Consider the following 22,039-nt stretch of genomic DNA (forward strand, 5'->3'; position numbering starts at 1 on the left):
CATAAGTAAGTCCACGGGTGTGAGCACAATGTTTTCTATATGGCGCACATGAACTAATGCCCTCTTGCTGGGAAAACTTAACTGCATTCAGATAAGAGGCGGCCTTCAAGGACTAAGAAAGTAGCATATGAGCCTACCTAGGTTTAGCTTTCAACTAAGAATACAAAGAGAACAAAGCAAATTTGATGATAAAATTGAATTGGAAAATTGTTTAAAATCGCATGCCCTGTCTAAATCATGATAGTTTAATTTTGACTAGACTGTCCCTTTAAGCATCATAAAAATGATAGTTTCAGCATTGGACATATGTGATTTATACATGAGGATTTGAATTTAGTTATTTAAGAGCCAGTATTTCAATTTTATGGTTATACTTACTTTTTGCTCATTTTGTGTCTCATGGGTTTTCTGCACACACTATACACTTAAATGTTGTTATAAACTGTGGTTTGTGATTCTGTGCAGTTTGAATAATATTGATTATACACAATGCTCGTTGCATTTAACAATGTTTATTTTTCTAATGTCTTCGGTCCCTTTAACTGGTTTGTTGTACTTCTGTATTGCTGCTTGTTGCAGAAAAATGCGGGTACCCAAAACTTATAAAAAGTCTCCATCTCTTCTAAAGTTTAAATTGCAAATTCCTAAAAGTATAACTATAAAATTCATAAAATCACGCTTTTATATGAAACTTAAAGGGACAGTCTAGTCGAAATGAAACTTTCATGATTCAGATAGGATATGTAATATTAAACAACTTTCCAATTTACTTCTATCATCAAATTTGCTTTGTTCCTTTGGTGTTCTTTGTTGAAAGCTAAACCTAGGTAGGCTTATATGCTAATGTCTAAGACCTTCTAATCTCAGAGCATTTTGACAGTTTTTCACAGTTGTTCACTGCTAGTTCATGTGTGTCATATAGATAACATTGTTCACTCCTGTGGAGTTATTTATGAGTCAGCATTTATTGGCTAAAATGCAAGTCTGTCAAAAGAACTGAGATAAGGGGGCAGTCTGCAGAAGCTTTGATACAATGTATTCAGAGGTAACAAGGGTATTAATATAAGTGCTGGTTTTGCAAAGATGGGGAATGGGTAATTAAGGGATTAACTTTTTTTTTTTAAACTATAACAATTTTTGAGTAGACTTTCCCTTTAAGAAACTTGTAGATAGGAAAAAAAAAACTTTATTTGCTGTATTTTCTTTCTGTTGTCGGGACTAGAGAACTGGTGAGTTTATTTGTCCCTATGCGTATACGTGCATCTAACCGTTATATTCAAACTATATGATTGCCCTTGTTATTTAAGCTCCCTGTATATTGCTACATACTTTGCATTGTGCGGCCTGGAGTCACAACCTTGGTTTTGGATGGATATATGGACAATATTATTATGGATTATGGAGTATAATTTGAAACTAGTTCACATGTGACAACAGTTAGTCAAACCATATATTTGTAGTTCAGTATAAATATCATATGGTACTTTGTCTTTTTTTCAGGTTTGCAGAAGTAAAATCAAAAATTGCAAGTGAGTTGCACATTTCTATTTTTACCACTGCCCTTTTTCTCATGCTCTTTCCTTAACCTATTTTCTACTAAGTATGTACATTGTTGCAGGTAAGTACCATGATCTGGAGCACCAGTTAATTCAGGAGTTCACCAGTGCGCAACGCAGAGGCGAAATATCTCGTATGAGGGAAGTCGCTGCTGTCTTACTTCACTTTAAGGTATTGCAGTGTATAATGTGTGCTTTGCAGAGTTGATTTTATTCATGTAATAACTTTTCTACTAATAGGAAATTTCAAATTCAGTAAACTTATGGTAGACTTTTTGTAATCGCTTTATGTTCAGTTAAAGGGACAGCCAACACAAAAATTGTTATAGTTTAAAAAGATGGATAACTCCTTTACTACCCATTCCCCAGATTTGTACAACCAACATTGTTATATTAACCTCTTAAGGACATATGACGGAATTTTTCTGTCATAAAACAATTGAGCAAACTGAAAACGGTGTCCTTAAAGGGTTAATATACTTTATAACATTTAAACCTCTAAATGTCTGCCTGTTTCTAAGCCACTGCATACAACCTCTTATCACATGCTTTTTTATTTGCTCCTCACAACAGGAGACTGCTAGTTCATGTGAGCCATATAGATAATATTGTGCTAACGCCCGTGGGTCCTAACAACACAACACTAATTGGCTAAAATGCAAGTCAGTAGATAATAAATAAATAAATAGCCATGTGATCAGGGGGCAGTCAGAAGAGGCTTAGATACAAGGTAATCACAGAGGTAAAAAGTATATTAATATAACAGTGTTGATTATGCAAAACTGGGGAATGGGTATTAAAGGGATTATCTATGTTTTTAAACAATAACAAGCTTTGAGTTGACTGTCCCTTTAACCATTTTCTCTGGAAAGACCTGCAGTACCTTCAATACGTCAGGGTGGACATATACTGGTGTATTTGTAGTATTTTTCTAAGAAAAGGGGTAATACTGTTTTAACAAGCTCCCTAAACGTATAGAAGACTTTTTATTGAATTTATGTCCAGTTAACTGTTTTGCTAAATAAATGCCATTCTTCTTTCCCTTTCTGGGTTTTTTTTTTTACATTTACCCATTTCCAGTTGCTCTGTAAGAGTTGGACTTTATCTACAATATGCCCCTAAGGTGCACACATACAGTGCTAGGTAATATGCCCCTAAGGTGCACACATACAGTGCTAGGTAATATGCCCCTAAGGTGCACACATACAGTGCTAGGTAATATGCCCCTAAGGTGCACACATACAGTGCTAGGTAATATGCCCCTAAGGTGCACACATACAGTGCTAGGTAATATGCCCCTAAGGTGCACACATACAGTGCTAGGTAATATGCCCCTAAGGTGCACACATACAGTGCTAGGTAATATGCCCCTAAGGTGCACACATACAGTGCTTGGTAATATGCCCCTAAGGTGCACACATACAGTGCTTGGTAATATGCCCCTAAGGTGCACACATACAGTGCTAGGTAATATGCCCCTAAGGTGCACACATACAGTGCTAGGTAATATGCCCCTAAGGTGCACACATACAGTGCTAGGTAATATGCCCCTAAGGTGCACACATACAGTGCTAGGTAATATGCCCCTAAGGTGCACACATACAGTGCTAGGTAATATGCCCCTAAGGTGCACACATACAGTGCTAGGTAATATGCCCCTAAGGTGCACACATACAGTGCTAGGTAATATGCCCCTAAGGTGCACACATACAGTGCTAGGTAATGTGCCCCTAAGGTGCACACATACAGTGCTAGGTAATATGCCCCTAAGGTGCACACATACAGTGCTAGGTAATATGCCCCTAAGGTGCACACATACAGTGCTAGGTAATATGCCCCTAAGGTGCACACATACAGTGCTAGGTAATATGCCCCTAAGGTGCACACATACAGTGCTAGGTAATATGCCCCTAAGGTGCACACATACAGTGCTTGGTAATATGCCCCTAAGGTGCACACATACAGTGCTTGGTAATATGCCCCTAAGGTGCACACATACAGTGCTAGGTAATATGCCCCTAAGGTGCACACATACAGTGCTAGGTAATATGCCCCTAAGGTGCACACATACAGTGCTAGGTAATATGCCCCTAAGGTGCACACATACAGTGCTAGGTAATATGCCCCTAAGGTGCACACATACAGTGCTAGGTAATGATACAAACTGCGTTGTATACAGGATATTGTGCAATAACATGGGTAATATAGCCCCTCTATTTGTCCTGAAACATTAAAGCATTATGCCATGAAATTAAAGGGATATGAAACCCAAGAAATTCTAATTTACTTATTATCAATTTTCCTTTGTTCTCTTGATATGTTTTGTTAAAAAGTGTATGCTTAGGAGACGGCCTATTTTTAGAAGCACTATATGGCAGCAGTTTTGCAAGAATGTTATCCATTTGCAAGACCACTAGATGGCAACACTATATTTCCTGCTATGTAGTGCTGCAGATGCCTACTTAGGTATCTCTTCTACACAGAATATCATGGGAATTAAGCAAATTAGATAAAAGAAAATAATTGGAAACTTTTTTTTTTAAAATTGTATTTTCTGTCTGAATCACAAAATAATTTATTTGGGTTTCATATCTCTTATTAAGTATTGTGTGTCATGTTATATTTTGCCTTTCCTGGTATATGGTCTTGAAGTAAATTAAAGGGACAGTTTACTCAAATATTTTCTCCCCTTTAATTTGTTCCCAATGATCCACTTTACCTGCTGGAGTGTATTAAATTATTTACAAGTAGCTCCTTTACCCTTATATTGGCATTTGAAATTGCTAATTTAGCATGTGGTATCCCCACCTATTCTGAAAGTTTGTGGCCGCGCGTACCAGCTATAGATAAGCTTTGTAAACACAGCCAGCAGAAGAAATTACACTGCCAGTGGGATATAGCAGAGATAAGGTAATAAAATGTTGATTTTCCATTGTTCTCTAAAAGTACAGGTGATTGTTTTAAGGACAGATATAAGATAAAGAAGCAGGTATATGAACACAATGTGATACAGTAATGAGATCTGATTATACCTACAAGCTCAACCCATTTTATTAGGCTGTGGCTTCAAAACACAAAATCAGAGCTTTAATATACAGAAATAAACCTTAAAAATCTCATTTTCATACATTTTTTACTCTGCAGTTGGTAAAAAAAGCAATTGTAAACACATTAAGGGAAAAACTATTTTACATTATACTGTCCCTTTAACATACCAGGGGAGTTTAAACATTTCTAAATACATTAGCACCACTTTGATTCCATTTTTTTCCAGCAAGGGACAGTATACACTCATTTTCATATAACTGCATGTAATAGACACTACTATAAAGAAAAAGATGCACAGATACTGATATAAAAATCCAGTATAAAACTGTTTAAAAACTTACTTAAAAGCTCTCAATTTCGCTCTGTTGAAAAGGTAGCTGGAAAGCCCACTGCAAGTGGGAAATAAGACACTCCCCCCCTCCCCCTTCTTTTGCATATGAAAAGACCCTTTACCCAAACCGGAGCAAGCTGGTATAGGTAGCTGACGGTATTCTCATAAAACTTTGGGGCTTGGTTAGGAGTCTGAAAATCAGAGCAATGTTATTTAAAAATAAGCAAAACTATTCTTTTTAAAAAAAAAAAAAAAAAAAACAACTTTATGGGCTATATAAATAGATCATCTACAAAACATTTATGCAAAGAAAAAATGAGGGTATAATGTGATGTATTTTTCATTTTTGTTGTCTATTTATTGGATTTTATTCTTAGTATCCCTAAATTCCGGCTGCCTATTTCCTGTTATACAATATATCAGTTGGGATTATTTCACACAAATTCAAGGGCGGACAGATTTACTGATTTTGTCTGATTAACCAACTACATCATGTTTTAATATACATTTTAGCTGTGCAAATTTGTTAATGATATTCAATGTGTATTTCTTTTCCCAGGGATATTCCCATTGTGTAGACGTGTACATAAATCAGTGTCAAGAGGTGATGTATGCAAAATACACCAATTTAACATGATATTACTTCATTTTTCTTGGGTATCAGTGACAATAACTTGTTTGTTTCCCTGGACACAGGGAGCATATGGCAGGCATGACATATTTGAAGATTCTGCGTTGTTGTGCCAGCGTGTGAATAGGGAGGTTGGTGATATCTTCAGCAGCCCAGAAATTGTACTGGCCAAACTTATACAAAATGTGTTTGAAGTTAAACTGCAGGTACACTTCTTGTGTTTTTTATGTATTTCAATGCTTTAACATGTATTATTTTAAAGTAGTTATCAGATAATCTCTTTTATGCTTTTACTGCCAGTGGTAGTGGTGGGCTAATAGCTTTATACCCCTGACTTATAAACAGTAGTGTTATTTTTATCTATATCATGAAGTTTCCTCTAATCCTGGACAAGTAAGAAATTGCAGCAGAAGGTAAAAAAATACATTTTCCCAAACTGCTTGGGACCGGAAAGGTTTTGGATTTTGAGATATTTGCATCTTTAAAATGGGACAGTTTGGAAAAGGGATGAAATCGAGTGTAAACGACAATATCGTATGCCATTTGGGCAATATTTACATGTCGTAATAAAGCTTAAACAAGTAAGCTAAAGAGCTAAAGGTAGTTTTATACAATGTTTTATACTTTTGTATTGAACGATAGTTCAGTACTGTAATCAGAAAGTTAATAATTGTTATTTTAAATAAATATAGATTTGATTTCAGAATAAAGTTTGGATTTTGAAATTCAGAATTTATATACACACACACACACACACACTCGCACAAATATTGTGTGTGTGGGCAATTAAGCACTCTACTGCAAAATAAATGTTTGAAGATTTTTTAAAACTGTAAATTGTAGTCCAGGTACACTTTTTGCGTTTAACTGGCCACAGCAAAGGAGATAAGATAAAGACAGCTTTGCCACTGATCAAGCAATCTGCGACCTCTCTAGGGCAGTGGAAAAAGTAAATTTCAGGAAATGTCACAATAAATGAAAGTGCATTGTTTTGTATAACTCATTATGCAAGTGACATATTCAAAACTGAAATGCACATTTTAATTTTGCTACAAGTATTTTTGCAATATGCTAGTTAAAGCTGTCTTGGTGGCATACACACATATGCTACATGTGCCCAGTGCACCAGCATTTAGGCATTATATTTGCTTAGTCATTATTTGATTGTATAATTCAAAATTGCACTAGCATGATACAGTCAGTGATGAGTAAGTGCTGACTTAGCAAGCATAGTGTTTGCATGTGGTATATGCAGCATATGTATGTATGGCACTGAAGTGGTGTGATAGATTTTACTAGATGTATTTTTGCTAATACAACTATATTGGGGGAAAATAGTTCTATTCAAAATTTAAAAGTATTTCTGCACATTTTAAGTTTGACTATATCCCTTTAAACACTTTAAGGGTAATTTTCAGTTTAATGTCCCCTTAAAATATAACAGTGGATTTCAGTCTTTGTCATTCTTGTCATTTTTCGGTGTCCCCTGCTATTCAATCCTCAGCCCTTCTAAGATGCAGACTTCAATAGACCCATTCAGCAGTATTTAAATACTGGGATTTTCTGCATTTCACATAAGAATTGTTTATGCTGAGGAATTACAGCTGTTTAAATGTCTTCTCGCTTCATCTTGTTAGAAATTTGCCTACAGTAAGAAATTGTTTTTTATGGGGATTGTTTTCATCTCTAATGACTGGAACATATCTCTAGCAAGGCCGATAAACTGAAAGATCAGTGACTTTGTTATTTACACTGAGATAAAAGAAACAACACGTCCTTCATGATTTTGTTTATGCATAATGTGACTAATTGTATGGGCATGGATATTAAATGGTTTCTTGAAGTGAAGGAGGATTGCTTTTTCATTTCAGACTTTTGTCAAAGACCAATTAGAAGAATATAGAAAATCTGATGCAGAACAATACCTTAAGAATCTTTATGAACTCTACACAAGGTAATGATGCAAGTTTTCGCTTTTCCTTTATAGAAAGCTGTATGTCAGAGTGTGCGGTAATGGGCTACAGAGCCTCTGACTTAGTTATAAGTTCTATGACATTAAAGGAACAGTTAAAGGGCCACTGTAAGTAAATATTTTTTATGCCTGTTACTAACTAACTACCCCAAATACGCTTTTTATCAATAGCATTTCATTAACATATCTCTACCGTATGTCAGAAATCTTGTCTGCAAATTTAATTGTTTTCCAAACCCACTCCGTGGGTATCCTTTGCTCTGTACCAATCCGTTTACAATACCTAGGTTTCAAAATGGTGGTTTAAACACAAAGTTATTGGTTTAAGTATTTTGAACATGCAGTGCTGAAAATAGTGGGCAGGATAACGTGACATCATCGGCGTATAAAAGATATAACTTTTAGAACGTTATGAAACTTCGTTTTGGAGAAAATATAGGTCAATAGATTTTAATTAATGTTTATTAACTTTAATATGTTAGTTGTTTAGCTTAAAAATTATAACAGAAAGTAATCCTTTAACACCAGAACTTTTTGTTGTTTAAAAAGATAGATAATCCCTTTTATTACCCATTCCCCAGTTTTGCATAACCAACATAGTTATAATTATACACGTTTTACCTCTGTAATTACCTTGTATCTAAGCCTCTATAGACTGCCCCCTTATTTCAGTTCTTTTGACAGACTTGCATTTTAGCCAATCACTCCTAGGTAAATTCACGTGCATGAGCTCAATGTTATCTATATGAAACACATGAACTAATGCCCTCTAGTGGTGAAAAACTGTCAAAATGCTTTCAGATTAGAGGCGGCCTTCAAGGGCTAAGAAATTGGCATATGAACCTCTTAAGTTTAGCTTTCTACTAAGAATACCAAGAGAACAAAGCAAAATTGGTGATAAAAGTAAATTGGAAAGTTGTTTTAAAATGACATTTATTTATTTATAAAATATTTTACCAGGAAGGATACATTGAGATTTCTCTCGTTTTCAAGTATGTCCTGGGATCACAAAACATTGCATTGATACAATAGGGTACAAATAAAATACAAAAACAATAATACACGATATATACAAACATTTAACATAGAACAGGTAGGAAATATTTAATCAACCATGACAGCAGCATTCTGTTTTGAGATATGTATAGAGGGATCTCTTAAAGGATATTGGATTTGGGGAAGGTTTGAAAGTGTGCGGGAGGTCATTCCATAACTGTGGTGCTCTGTAGGAAAAGAAGGATCGAGCTGCTTTCTTTTTGTATTGCCCTATTTGAATCATCCCATTTTGTTTTGGACTTGACTGTCTCTTTTAAAGGGACACTAAACCCATTTTTTTTCATGATTCAGATAGAGCAGCAATTTTAAGCAACTTTTTAATTTACTCCTATTATCAAATTTTCTTTGTTCTCTATGTATTTTTATTTGAAAAAGCCGGAATGTAAAGCTTACGAGCTGGCCCATCTTTGGTTTAGAACCTGGGTTACGCTTGCTTATTGGTAGCTAAATGTACCCACCAATCAGCAAACGCTATCCAGGGTGCTGAACCAAAAATTGTCCGGTTCGTAAGCTTTACATTCCTGCTTTTTCAAATAAAGATAGCAAGAGAATGAAGAAAATTTGATAATCGGAGTAAATTAGAAAGTTGCTTAAAATCGCATGCCCTATCTGAATCATGAAAGAAAAAAATTGGGTTCAGTGTCCCTTTAAGCCTCTTCAAATTTGTAATGCTTGGTTTGAGTAACAAATTGTCTGAAATGTTGTTAATGTTCATATTGGCAGTCACTAAAAACATAAAGTCAGTTTAATGGGAAAATTTGTGACTTTTCCAATGTGTTTAACCTCCACAAATGAGTTAAAGGAAGAGTAAACACGTTGTAATTACAATGTGTTTAACCTTCACAAATGAGTTAAAGGAAGAGTAAACACGTTGTAATTACAAGAGATTTCTGTTGTGTTAGAATAACATATTAGCCAAGTCTTAAAGGGACACTGAACCCAATTTTTTTCATTTGTGATTCAGATAGAGTATGCAATTTTAAGCAACTTTGTAATTTACTCCTATTATCAATTGTTCTTCGTTTTCTTGCTATCTTTATTTAAAAAGAAGGCATCTAAGCTTTTTTTTTTTGGTTCAATACTCTGGACAGCACTTTTTTATTGGTGGATAAATGTATCCACCAATCAGCAAGAACAACCCAGGTTGTTCACCAAAAATGGGCCGGCATCTAAACTTACATTCTTGCATTTCAAATAAAGATACCAAGAGAACAAAGAAAAATTGATATTAGGAGTAAATTAGAAAGTTGCTTAAAATGTCATGCTCTATCTGAATCATGAAAGAAAAAAAAATTGGGTTCAGTGTCCCTTTAATGGTTTTACTGCAGATGTTTTTCAATAGCCAAACTCTATCCACCATTTGCCTTAAAGGGGACATGAAACCCAATATTTTTATTTTATGATTCTGATGAAACAGAGTTTTAAAAAAATTCCAATTTTTTTCTATTATCAAAAGTGCTTTATTCTCTTGGAATCCTTTGCTGAAGGAGCTGCAATGTACTACTGCAAGCTGGCTGAACACGTATTGAGCCAGTGACAAGCGGCATATAAGTGCAATGACCAATCGGCAGCTTGCTTCCAGTAGTGTACTGTTGCCTCTGAACCTACCTAGATATGCTCGTCAACAAAGGATGCCAAGAGAACAAAGCAAATTAGATAATAGATGTATACAGTATTGGAAAGCTGTTTAAGACTACATGTTCTATCTTAAAGGGCCATAATACCCAAATGTTTAAACACTTGAAAGTGATGCAGCATAGCTGTAAAAAGCTGACTTGAAAATATCTCCTGAACATCTCTATGTAAAAAAGAAAGATATTTTACCTCAAAAGTTCCTCAGTAGCCACCTCCCATTGTAAAGGACTTCTAAGCAGCATTTTAGTGTGTTTGTCCTGGGACAGCTTAGGCAATGAGCCTCGTGAACTCTCATATTATTTCACCAGTCAGGTAAAGGAAGCTTACTATGAAATCTCATGAGAGTTAAGTCAAATCTCATGAGATCACAGTAAGAGTTCATGACCTCAGCACTGCTGATGCTGATTGGCTGCTGTTCATTTTTTTTTTTTTTTTTACCTGCAGCTGGGAGCAGTTGTGTATAACTTTTTACACAGAACTTACTCTGCTGAGCTGAGGAGATTGTGAGGTAAAATATCTTCCTTTTTTACATAGAGATGCTCAGGTTATATTTTCCTGTCAGCTTTTTACAGTTATACTGCATCAATTTCAAGTGATTTAGCATTTGAGTATTATGTCCCTTTAATCAAGTTTAATGTTTACTTTAATGTTTACTTTAATTGGAGGAGGGAATCTGGGCTTTAGTCTTAGTCTGCAGACAACAAGGCTAGCCATGGTCATATTGTTAGTATAAAGTGCGTTGTTTTACAGCTGTCATCTGATAAAGCCAATAAGGGACAAATATGTAGCAGGTTTAGCACTGACATTTCAAAATTCTAAACTTTTAGTGCAAAATTTAAATGAAAAGTGTTAAAATAAATAATGAAAATATATTTCAAAGTTTTTTCATTACGCAAAACTGCACATTTGATAGAATAATCTGAAGGTCTTTACTGTCCCTTTAATCACCTAGGGTCCAATTATCTATAATTGGACCCTAGGTATAAAGCCCCTGATAAATTCTCTATAAGCAGTTTATTTGTATATTGAAAGATCTTACAAAATGGCTTTTCCTACATTGAAGTATGTGAAGTCGATGCAAACATTACAGCAGGGCTTACAAAAAGCACAACTTAAAAATTGTATGAAACGCATAAATGAAGTACTTGTGTCTTTCTCAAGATCTCCAGTAAGCTACAGCTCCCAAACGGGACTTTAGCTGTATTTAATCGGTTTTTTTAGGGGTTAAACCCACAATTTGTAGGGAACACTAATGCTAACCTAAAATTCTGTACCAAATTAAAGCACTTTTCCATTAGAATGTCTGATTTGTCGTTTTTACATTATTTAAATTAAATTGATTAAAAAAAAAATTCTCAGTATATCCCTTTCTTGTTTATATTGGAAAGGTCTGGTTACAGTTACAGCCAGAACTACTGAGCAAATTTGCTTGAAATTTAACGCAAAAAAGGCTTCTAATATCCCTTTATATAAAGGGTTTGAAAAAGAGAAATGTAACGGCTCCAATGTGCCTTGGTTCCAACTTTTGATTAAAACATTTTATTTTTTCAGGAACATGCAAAATAGCACCTCTGACTAGAAATATAATGTCCTTAACAAGTTAGATTTATCATCTAACAACCAATGCAGTATATTGTAATAGTTCTATATGATGGCAATATCTAGATTTTATAGAATATATGAATATCTCTTTACATCTTGACTACAAAACATTTCAGTTTCCACAGTGAGATTTTGCAGTGTTTAATTAGTTTCTTAGGGATATGAAACAGTGTTCCTTTAGTGATTCTTTAGTGAGATAAGGGAGCTGCCATTATAGACTGTCCAATGCTTTTTTGCAGAAAAAGTCCTTCCAAGCATGGGCAAGAAAATTATTGGAGCCGTTGTTGGTGTCTTTTAGCAACCACTTCAAAGATTAAGCTCCCCCTTTGAATTCCTGTAGAAACTACAGCCCCTTGTAGGGCTGTGACAGGAAGTAATAGACCCTGCACAAATTAAGTTAAAAAAAGAAATAAAAGGTAAAAATCCTTGCAATATTGCAACGATTCTTTTAATTATCCACTTCATAGTTCTTTTTTTTATTACATCATCGAAGCACTGTTTTCTTCTGTTAAGTGTGATCAGTCCACGGGTCATCATTACTTCTGGGATATTACTCCTCCCCAACAGGAAGTGCAAGAGGATTCACCCAGCAGAGCTGCATATAGCTCCTCCCCTCTACGTCACTCCCAGTCATTCTCTTGCACCCAACGACTAGATAGGATGTGTGAGAGGACTATGGTGATTATACTTAGTTTTATATCTTCAATCAAAAGTTTGTTATTTTAAAATAGCACCGGAGTGTGTTATTACCTCTCTGGCAGAGTTTGAAGAAGAATCTACCAGAGTTTTTGCTATGATTTTAGCCGGAGTAGTTAAGATCATATTGCTGTTTCTCGGCCATCTGAGGAGAGGTAAACTTCAGATCAGGGGACAGCGGGCAGATGAATCTGCATAGAGGTATGTAGCAGCTTTTATTTTCTGACAATGGAATTGATGAGAAAATCCTGCCATACCGATATAATGTCATGTATGTATACTTTACACTTCAGTATTCTGGGGAATGGTACTTCACTAGAATTACACTGTAAGAAGTACATAAAGCTGTTTAATAACTAGAAATTATGTTTAACGTTTTTGCTGGAATGTAAAATCGTTTTCATTTGCCGAGGTACTGAGTGAATAAATGTTTTGGGCACTATTTTTCCACTTGGCAGTTGCTTAATCTTTTTTCTGACAGTTTCTGTTCTCTCTCACTGCTGTGTGTGAGGGGGAGGGGCCGTTTTTTGGCGCTTTTGCTACGCATCAGATATTTCAGTCAGCAGCTCATTGTATTTCCTGCATGATCCGGTTCATCTCTACAGAGCTCAGGGGTCTTCAAAACTTATTTTGAGGGAGGTAATTTCTCTCAGCAGAGCTGTGAGAATTATAGTTTGACTGAGATAAAAAAACGTTTATTTCTCCAACATAGGTGTGTCCGGTCCACGGCGTCATCCTTACTTGTGGGATATTCTCTTCCCCAACAGGAAATGGCAAAGAGCCCAGCAAAGCTGGTCACATGATCCCTCCTAGGCTCCGCCTACCCCAGTCATTCTCTTTGCCGTTGTACAGGCAACATCTCCACGGAGATGGCTTAGAGTTTTTTAGTGTTTAACTGTAGTTTTTATTATTCAATCAAGAGTTTGTTATTTTGAAATAGTGCTGGTATGTACTATTTACTCAGAAACAGAAAAGAGATGAAGATTTCTGTTTGTATGAGGAAAATGATTTTAGCAACCGTCACTAAAATCCATGGCTGTTCCACACAGGACTGTTGAGAGCAATTAACTTCAGTTGGGGGAACAGTGAGCAGTCTCTTGCTGCTTGAGGTATGACACATTCTAACAAGACGATGTAATGCTGGAAGCTGTCATTTTCCCTATGGGATCCGGTAAGCCATGTTTATTAAGATCGTAAATAAGGGCTTCACAAGGGCTTATTAAGACTGTAGACTTGTTCTGGGCTAAATCGATTCATTATTAACACATATTTAGCCTTGAGGAATCATTTATTCTGGGTATTTTGATATAATAATATCGGCAGGCACTGTTTTAGACACCTTATTCTTTAGGGGCTTTCCCAAATCATAGGCAGAGCCTCATTTTCGCGCCGGTGTTGCGCACTTGTTTTTGAGAGGCATGACATGCAGTCGCATGTGAGAGGAGCTCTGATACTTAGAAAAGACTTTCTGAAGGCGTCATTTGGTATCGTATTCCCCTTTGGGCTTGGTTGGGTCTCAGCAAAGCAGATACCAGGGACTGTAAAGGGGTTAAGGTTAAAAACGGCTCCGGTTCCGTTATTTTAAGGGTTAAAGCTTCCAAATTTGGTGTGCAATACTTTTAAGGCTTTAAGACACTGTGGTGAAAATTTGGTGAATTTTGAACAATTCCTTCATGTTTTTTCGCAATTGCAGTAATAAAGTGTGTTCAGTTTAAAATTTAAAGTGACAGTAACGGTTTTATTTTAAAACGTTTTTTGTACTTTGTTATCAAGTTTATGCCTGTTTAACATGTCTGAACTACCAGATAGACTGTGTTCTGAATGTGGGGAAGCCAGAATTCCTATTCATTTAAATAAATGTGATTTATGTGACAATGACAATGATGCCCAAGATGATTCCTCAAGTGAGGGGAGTAAGCATGGTACTGCATCATTCCCTCCTTCGTCTACACGAGTCTTGCCCACTCAGGAGGCCCCTAGTACATCTAGCGCGCCAATACTCCTTACTATGCAACAATTCACGGCTGTAATGGATAATTCTGTCAAAAACATTTTAGCCAAAATGAACACTTATCAGCGTAAGCGCGACTGCTCTGTTTTAGATACTGAAGAGCATGACGACGCTGATAATAATGGTTCTGAAGGGCCCCTAACCCAGTCTGATGGGGCCAGGGAGGTTTTGTCTGAGGGAGAAATTACTGATTCAGGGAACATTTCTCAACAAGCTGAACCTGATGTGATTACGTTTAAATTTAAGTTGGAACATCTCCGCATTCTGCTTAAGGAGGTATTATCCACTCTGGATGATTGTGACAAGTTGGTCATCCCAGAGAAACTATGTAAAATGGACAAGTTCCTAGAGGTCCCGGGGCTCCCAGAAGCTTTTCCTATACCCAAGCGGGTGGCGGACATTGTTAATAAAGAATGGGAAAGGCCCGGTATTCCTTTCGTCCCTCCCCCCATATTTAAAAAATTGTTTCCTATGGTCGACCCCAGAAAGGACTTATGGCAGACAGTCCCCAAGGTCGAGGGAGCGGTTTCCACTTTAAACAAACGCACCACTATACCCATAGAGGATAGTTGTGCTTTCAAAGATCCTATGGATAAAAAATTAGAAGGTTTACTTAAAAAGATGTTTGTTCAGCAGGGTTACCTTCTACAACCAATTTCATGCATTGTCCCTGTAGCTACAGCCGCATGTTTCTGGTTCGATGAGCTGATAAGGGCGGTCGATAGTGATTCTCCTCCTTATGAGGAGATTATGGACAGAATCAATGCTCTCAAATTGGCTAATTCTTTCACCCTAGACGCCACTTTGCAATTGGCTAGGTTAGCGGCTAAGAATTCTGGGTTTGCTATTGTGGCGCGCAGAGCGCTTTGGTTGAAATCTTGGTCAGCTGATGCGTCTTCCAAGAACAAGCTACTTAACATTCCTTTCAAGGGGAAAACGCTGTTTGGCCCTGACTTGAAAGAGATTATCTCTGATATCACTGGGGGTAAGGGCCACGCCCTTCCTCAGGATCGGCTTTTCAAGGCAAAAAATAAACCTAATTTTCGTCCCTTTCGTAGAAACGGACCAGCCCAAAGTGCTACGTCCTCTAAGCAAGAGGGTAATACTTCTCAAGCCAAGCCAGCTTGGAGACCAATGCAAGGCTGGAACAAGGGAAAGCAGGCCAAGAAACCTGCCACTGCTACCAAGACAGCATGAAATGTTGGCCCCCGATCCGGGACCGGATCTGGTGGGGGGCAGACTCTCTCTCTTCGCTCAGGCTTGGGCAAGAGATGTTCTGGATCCTTGGGCGCTAGAAATAGTCTCCCAAGGTTATCTTCTGGAATTCAAGGGGCTTCCCCCAAGGGGGAGGTTCCACAGGTCTCAGTTGTCTTCAGACCATATAAAAAGACAGGCATTCTTACATTGTGTAGAAGACCTGTTAAAAATGGGAGTGATTCATCCTGTTCCATTAAGAGAACAAGGGATGGGGTTCTACTCCAATCTGTTCATAGTTCCCAAAAAAGAGGGAACGTTCAGACCAATCTTAGATCTCAAGATCTTAAACAAGTTTCTCAAGGTTCCATCGTTCAAGATGGAAACCATTCGAACTATTCTTCCTTCCATCCAGGAAGGTCAATTCATGACCACAGTGGATTTAAAGGATGCGTATCTACATATTCCTATCCACAAGGAACATCATCGGTTCCTAAGGTTCGCATTCCTGGACAAGCATTACCAGTTCGTGGCGCTTCCTTTCGGATTAGCCACTGCTCCAAGGATTTTCACAAAGGTACTAGGGTCCCTTCTAGCTGTGCTAAGACCAAGGGGCATTGCTGTAGTACCTTACTTGGACGACATTCTGATTCAAGCGTCGTCCCTTCCTCAAGCAAAGGCTCACACGGACATTGTCCTGGCCTTTCTCAGATCTCACGGATGGAAAGTGAACGTGGAAAAGAGTTCTCTATCTCCGTCAACAAGGGTTCCCTTCTTGGGAACAATAATAGACTCCTTAGAAATGAGGATTTTTCTGACAGAGGCCAGAAAAACAAAACTTCTAGACTCTTGTCGGATACTTCATTCCGTTCCTCTTCCTTCCATAGCGCAGTGCATGGAAGTGATCGGTTTGATGGTAGCGGCAATGGACATAGTTCCTTTTGCGCGCATTCATCTAAGACCATTACAACTGTGCATGCTCAGTCAGTGGAATGGGGACTATACAGACTTGTCTCCGAAGATACAAGTAAATCAGAGGACCAGAGACTCACTCCGTTGGTGGCTGTCCCTGGACAACCTGTCACAAGGGATGACATTCCGCAGACCAGAGTGGGTCATTGTCACGACCGACGCCAGTCTGATGGGCTGGGGCGCGGTCTGGGGATCCCTGAAAGCTCAGGGTCTTTGGTCTCGGGAAGAATCTCTTCTACCGATAAATATTCTGGAACTGAGAGCGATATTCAATGCTCTCAAGGCTTGGCCTCAGCTAGCGAGGGCCAAGTTCATACGGTTTCAATCAGACAACATGACAACTGTTGCGTACATCAACCATCAGGGGGGAACAAGGAGTTCCCTAGCGATGGAAGAAGTGACCAAAATCATTCTATGGGCGGAGTCTCACTCCTGCCACCTGTCTGCTATCCACATCCCAGGAGTGGAAAATTGGGAAGCGGATTTTCTGAGTCGTCAGACATTGCATCCGGGGGAGTGGGAACTCCATCCGGAAATCTTTGCCCAAGTCACTCAGCTGTGGGGCATTCCAGACATGGATCTGATGGCCTCTCGTCAGAACTTCAAAGTTCCTTGCTACGGGTCCAGATCCAGGGATCCCAAGGCGGCTCTAGTGGATGCACTAGTAGCACCTTGGACCTTCAAACTAGCTTATGTGTTCCCGCCGTTTCCTCTCATCCCCAGGCTGGTAGCCAGGATCACTCAGGAGAGGGCGTCGGTGATCTTGATAGCTCCTGCGTGGCCACGCAGGACTTGGTGTGCAGATCTGGTGAATATGTCATCGGCTCCACCTTGGAAGCTACCTTTGAGACGAGACCTTCTTGTTCAGGGTCCGTTCGAACATCCGAATCTGGTTTCACTCCAGCTGACTGCTTGGAGATTGAACGCTTGATCTTATCGAAGCGAGGGTTCTCAGATTCTGTTATCGATACTCTTGTTCAGGCCAGAAAGCCTGTAACTAGAAAGATTTACCACAAAATTTGGAAAAAATATATCTGTTGGTGTGAATCTAAAGGATTCCCTTGGGACAAGGTTAAGATTCCTAAGATTCTATCCTTCCTTCAAGAAGGATTGGAAAAAGGATTATCTGCAAGTTCCCTGAAGGGACAGATTTCTGCCTTGTCTGTGTTACTTCACAAAAAGCTGGCAGCTGTGCCAGATGTTCAAGCCTTTGTTCAGGCTCTGGTTAGAATTAAGCCTGTTTACAAACCTTTGACTCCTCCTTGGAGTCTCAACTTAGTTCTTTCAGTTCTTCAAGGGGGTTCCGTTTGAACCCTTACATTCCGTTGATATTAAGTTATTATCTTGGAAAGTTTTGTTTTTAGTTGCAATTTCTTCTGCTAGAAGAGTTTCAGAATTATCTGCTCTGCAGTGTTCTCCTCCTTATCTGGTGTTCCATGCAGATAAGGTGGTTTTACGTACTAAACCTGGTTTTCTTCCAAAAGTTGTTTCTAACAAAAACATTAACCAGGAGATTATCGTACCTTCTCTGTGTCCGAAACCAGTTTCAAAGAAGGAACGTTTGTTGCACAATTTGGATGTTGTTCGCGCTCTAAAATTCTATTTAGATGCTACAAAGGATTTTAGACAAACATCTTCCTTGTTTGTTGTTTATTCCGGTAAAAGGAGAGGTCAAAAAGCAACTTCTACCTCTCTCTCTTTTTGGATTAAAAGCATCATCAGATTGGCTTACGAGACTGCCGGACGGCAGCCTCCCGAAAGAATCACAGCTCATTCCACTAGGGCTGTGGCTTCCACATGGGCCTTCAAGAACGAGGCTTCTGTTGATCAGATATGTAGGGCAGCGACTTGGTCTTCACTGCACACTTTTACCAAATTTTACAAGTTTGATACTTTTGCTTCTTCTGAGGCTATTTTTGGGAGAAAGGTTTTGCAAGCCGTGGTGCCTTCCATTTAGGTGACCTGATTTGCTCCCTCCCTTCATCCGTGTCCTAAAGCTTTGGTATTGGTTCCCACAAGTAAGGATGACGCCGTGGACCGGACACACCTATGTTGGAGAAAACAGAATTTATGTTTACCTGATAAATTACTTTCTCCAACGGTGTGTCCGGTCCACGGCCCGCCCTGGTTTTTTTAATCAGGTCTGATAATTTATTTTCTTTAACTACAGTCACCACGGTACCATATGGTTTCTCCTATGCAAATATTCCTCCTTAACGTCGGTCGAATGACTGGGGTAGGCGGAGCCTAGGAGGGATCATGTGACCAGCTTTGCTGGGCTCTTTGCCATTTCCTGTTGGGGAAGAGAATATCCCACAAGTAAGGATGACGCCGTGGACCGGACACACCGTTGGAGAAAGTAATTTATCAGGTAAACATAAATTCTGTTTCTGTAATTTATTTCCTGCTTTCAGAATTTGTTATCTTTGCTAATGGGATTAAACCTTTGCTAAAGTTGTGTTGTTTATAAAGATTGAGGCTATAACTGTTTCAATTTATTAATTTTCAACTGTCATAGATCTTCTGTGCTTCTTAAAGGCACAGTACGTTTTTAATATTATTCTAATTTAATTGTATTCCAAGTTGCAAGTTTATTTGCTAGTGTGTTAAACATGTCTGATTCAGAGGAAGATACCTGTGTCATTTGTTGCAATGCCAAAGTGGAGCCCAATAGAAATTTATGTACTAACTGTATTGATGCTACTTTAAATAAAAGTCAATCTGTACAAATTGAACAAATTTCACCAAACAACGAGGGGAGAGTTATGCCGACTAACTCGCCTCACGTGTCAGTACCTGCATCTCCCGCTCGGGAGGTGCGTGATATTGTAGCGCCGAGTACATCTGGGCGGCCATTACAAATCACATTACAGGATATGGCTACTGTTATGACTGAAGTTTTGGCTAAATTACCAGAACTAAGAGGTAAGCGTGATCACTCTGGGGTGAGAACAGAGTGCGCTGATAATATTAGGGCCATGTCAGACACTGCGTCACAGGTGGCAGAACATGAGGACGGAGAACTTCATTCTGTGGGTGACGGTTCTGATCCAAACAGACTGGATTCAGATATTTCAAATTTTAAATTTAAACTGGAAAACCTCCGTGTATTACTAGGGGAGGTGTTAGCGGCTCTGAATGATTGTAACACAGTTGCAATACCAGAGAAAATGTGTAGGTTGGATAAATATTTTGCGGTACCGGCGAGTACTGAGGTTTTTCCTATACCTAAGAGACTTACTGAAATTGTTACTAAGGAGTGGGATAGACCCGGTGTGCCGTTCTCACCCCCTCCGATATTTAGAAAAATGTTTCCAATAGACGCCACCACACGGGACTTATGGCAAACGGTCCCTAAGGTGGAAGGAGCAGTTTCTACTTTAGCTAAGCGTACCACTATCCCGGTGGAGGATAGCTGTGCTTTTTCAGATCCAATGGATAAAAAATTAGAGGGTTACCTTAAGAAAATGTTTGTTCAACAAGGTTTTATATTGCAACCCCTTGCATGCATTGCGCCGATCACGGCTGCAGCGGCATTCTGGATTGAGTCTCTGGAAGAGAACATTAGTTCAGCTACTCTGGACGACATTACGGACAGGCTTAGAGTCCTTAAACTAGCTAATTCATTCATTTCGGAGGCCGTAGTACATCTTACTAAACTTACGGCGAAGAATTCAGGATTCGCCATTCAGGCACGCAGGGCGCTGTGGCTAAAATCCTGGTCAGCTGATGTTACTTCTAAGTCTAAATTGCTTAATATACCTTTCAAAGGGCAGACCTTATTCGGGCCCGGGTTGAAAGAGATTATCGCTGACATTACAGGAGGTAAAGGCCATGCCCTGCCTCAGGACAAAGCCAAAGCTAAGGCTAGACAGTCTAATTTTCGTTCCTTTCGTAATTTCAAAGCAGGAGCAGCATCAACTTCCTCTGCACCAAAACAGGAAGGAGCTGTTGCTCGCTACAGACAAGGCTGGAAACCCAACCAGTCCTGGAACAAGGGCAAGCAGACCAGGAAACCTGCTGCTGCCCCTAAAACAGCATGAATTGAGGGCCCCCGATCCGGGATCGGATCTAGTGGGGGGCAGACTTTCTCTCTTCGCCCAGGCTTGGGCAAGAGATGTCCAGGATCCCTGGGCGCTAGAGATAATATCTCAGGGATACCTTCTGGACTTCAAATACTCTCCTCCAAGAGAGAGATTTCATCTGTCAAGGTTGTCAACAATCCAGACAAAGAAAGAGGCGTTTCTACGCTGCGTACAAGAGCTCTTGTTAATGGGAGTAATCCATCCAGTTCCACGATCGGAACAGGGACAGGGGTTTTACTCAAATCTGTTTGTGGTTCCCAAAAAAGAGGGAACTTTCAGACCAATCCTGGACTTAAAGATCCTAAACAAATTCCTAAGAGTTCCATCGTTCAAGATGGAGACTATTCGGACAATTTTACCTATGATCCAAAAGGGTCAGTACATGACCACTGTAGATTTAAAAGATGCTTACCTTCACATACCGATTCACAAAGATCATTACCGGTACCTAAGGTTTGCCTTCCTAGACAGGCATTACCAGTTTGTGGCTCTTCCATTCGGATTGGCTACAGCTCCAAGAATCTTCACAAAGGTTCTGGGTGCTCTTCTGGTGGTACTAAGACCGCGGGGAATCTCGGTAGCTCCATACCTAGACGACATTCTGATACAAGCTTCAAGCTTTCAAACTGCCAAGTCTCATACAGAGTTAGTACTGGCATTTCTAAGGTCACATGAATGGAAGGTGAACGAAAAGAAAAGTTCACTCGTTCCACTCACAAGAGTTCCCTTCCTGGGGACTCTTATAGATTCTGTAGAAATGAAGATTTACCTGACAGAGGACAGGCTAACAAGACTTCAAAGTGCTTGCCGCACCCTTCATTCCATTCAACACCCGTCAGTGGCTCAATGCATGGAGGTAATCGGCTTAATGGTAGCGGCAATGGACATAGTACCCTTTGCACGCTTACACCTCAGACCACTGCAACTGTGCATGCTAAGTCAGTGGAATGGGGATTACTCAGACTTATCCCCTTCTCTGAATCTGGATCAAGAGACCAGAAATTCTCTTCTATGGTGGCTTTCTCGGCCACATCTGTCCAGGGGAATGCCATTCAGCAGACCAGACTGGACAATTGTAACAACAGACGCCAGCCTTCTAGGTTGGGGTGCCGTCTGGAATTCTCTGAAGGCTCAGGGACAATGGAGTCAGGAGGAGAGTCTCCTGCCAATAAACATTCTGGAATTGAGAGCAGTTCTCAATGCCCTCCTGGCTTGGCCCCAGTTGACAACTCGGGGGTTCATCAGGTTTC

General features: G+C 39.1%; 1 protein-coding gene across 1 annotated transcript in view; it reads left to right on the forward strand.

The window, feature by feature from the left end:
- The window catches only part of EXOC5 (exocyst complex component 5), a 182,228-nt gene that overhangs the window by 49,193 nt on the left and 110,996 nt on the right, over nt 1–22,039 (forward strand). The window contains exons 6-10 of the mRNA XM_053697327.1: nt 1,501–1,529; nt 1,619–1,728; nt 5,495–5,539; nt 5,632–5,772; nt 7,438–7,520. Of these exons, the coding sequence (XP_053553302.1) occupies nt 1,501–1,529; nt 1,619–1,728; nt 5,495–5,539; nt 5,632–5,772; nt 7,438–7,520 (408 nt within the window). The remainder of the gene's footprint in view (nt 1–1,500; nt 1,530–1,618; nt 1,729–5,494; nt 5,540–5,631; nt 5,773–7,437; nt 7,521–22,039) is intronic.

The sequence above is a fragment of the Bombina bombina genome, chromosome 1 (genome assembly GCF_027579735.1).
Source record: "Bombina bombina isolate aBomBom1 chromosome 1, aBomBom1.pri, whole genome shotgun sequence".
NCBI classification, from domain to species: Eukaryota; Metazoa; Chordata; class Amphibia; order Anura; family Bombinatoridae; genus Bombina; species Bombina bombina.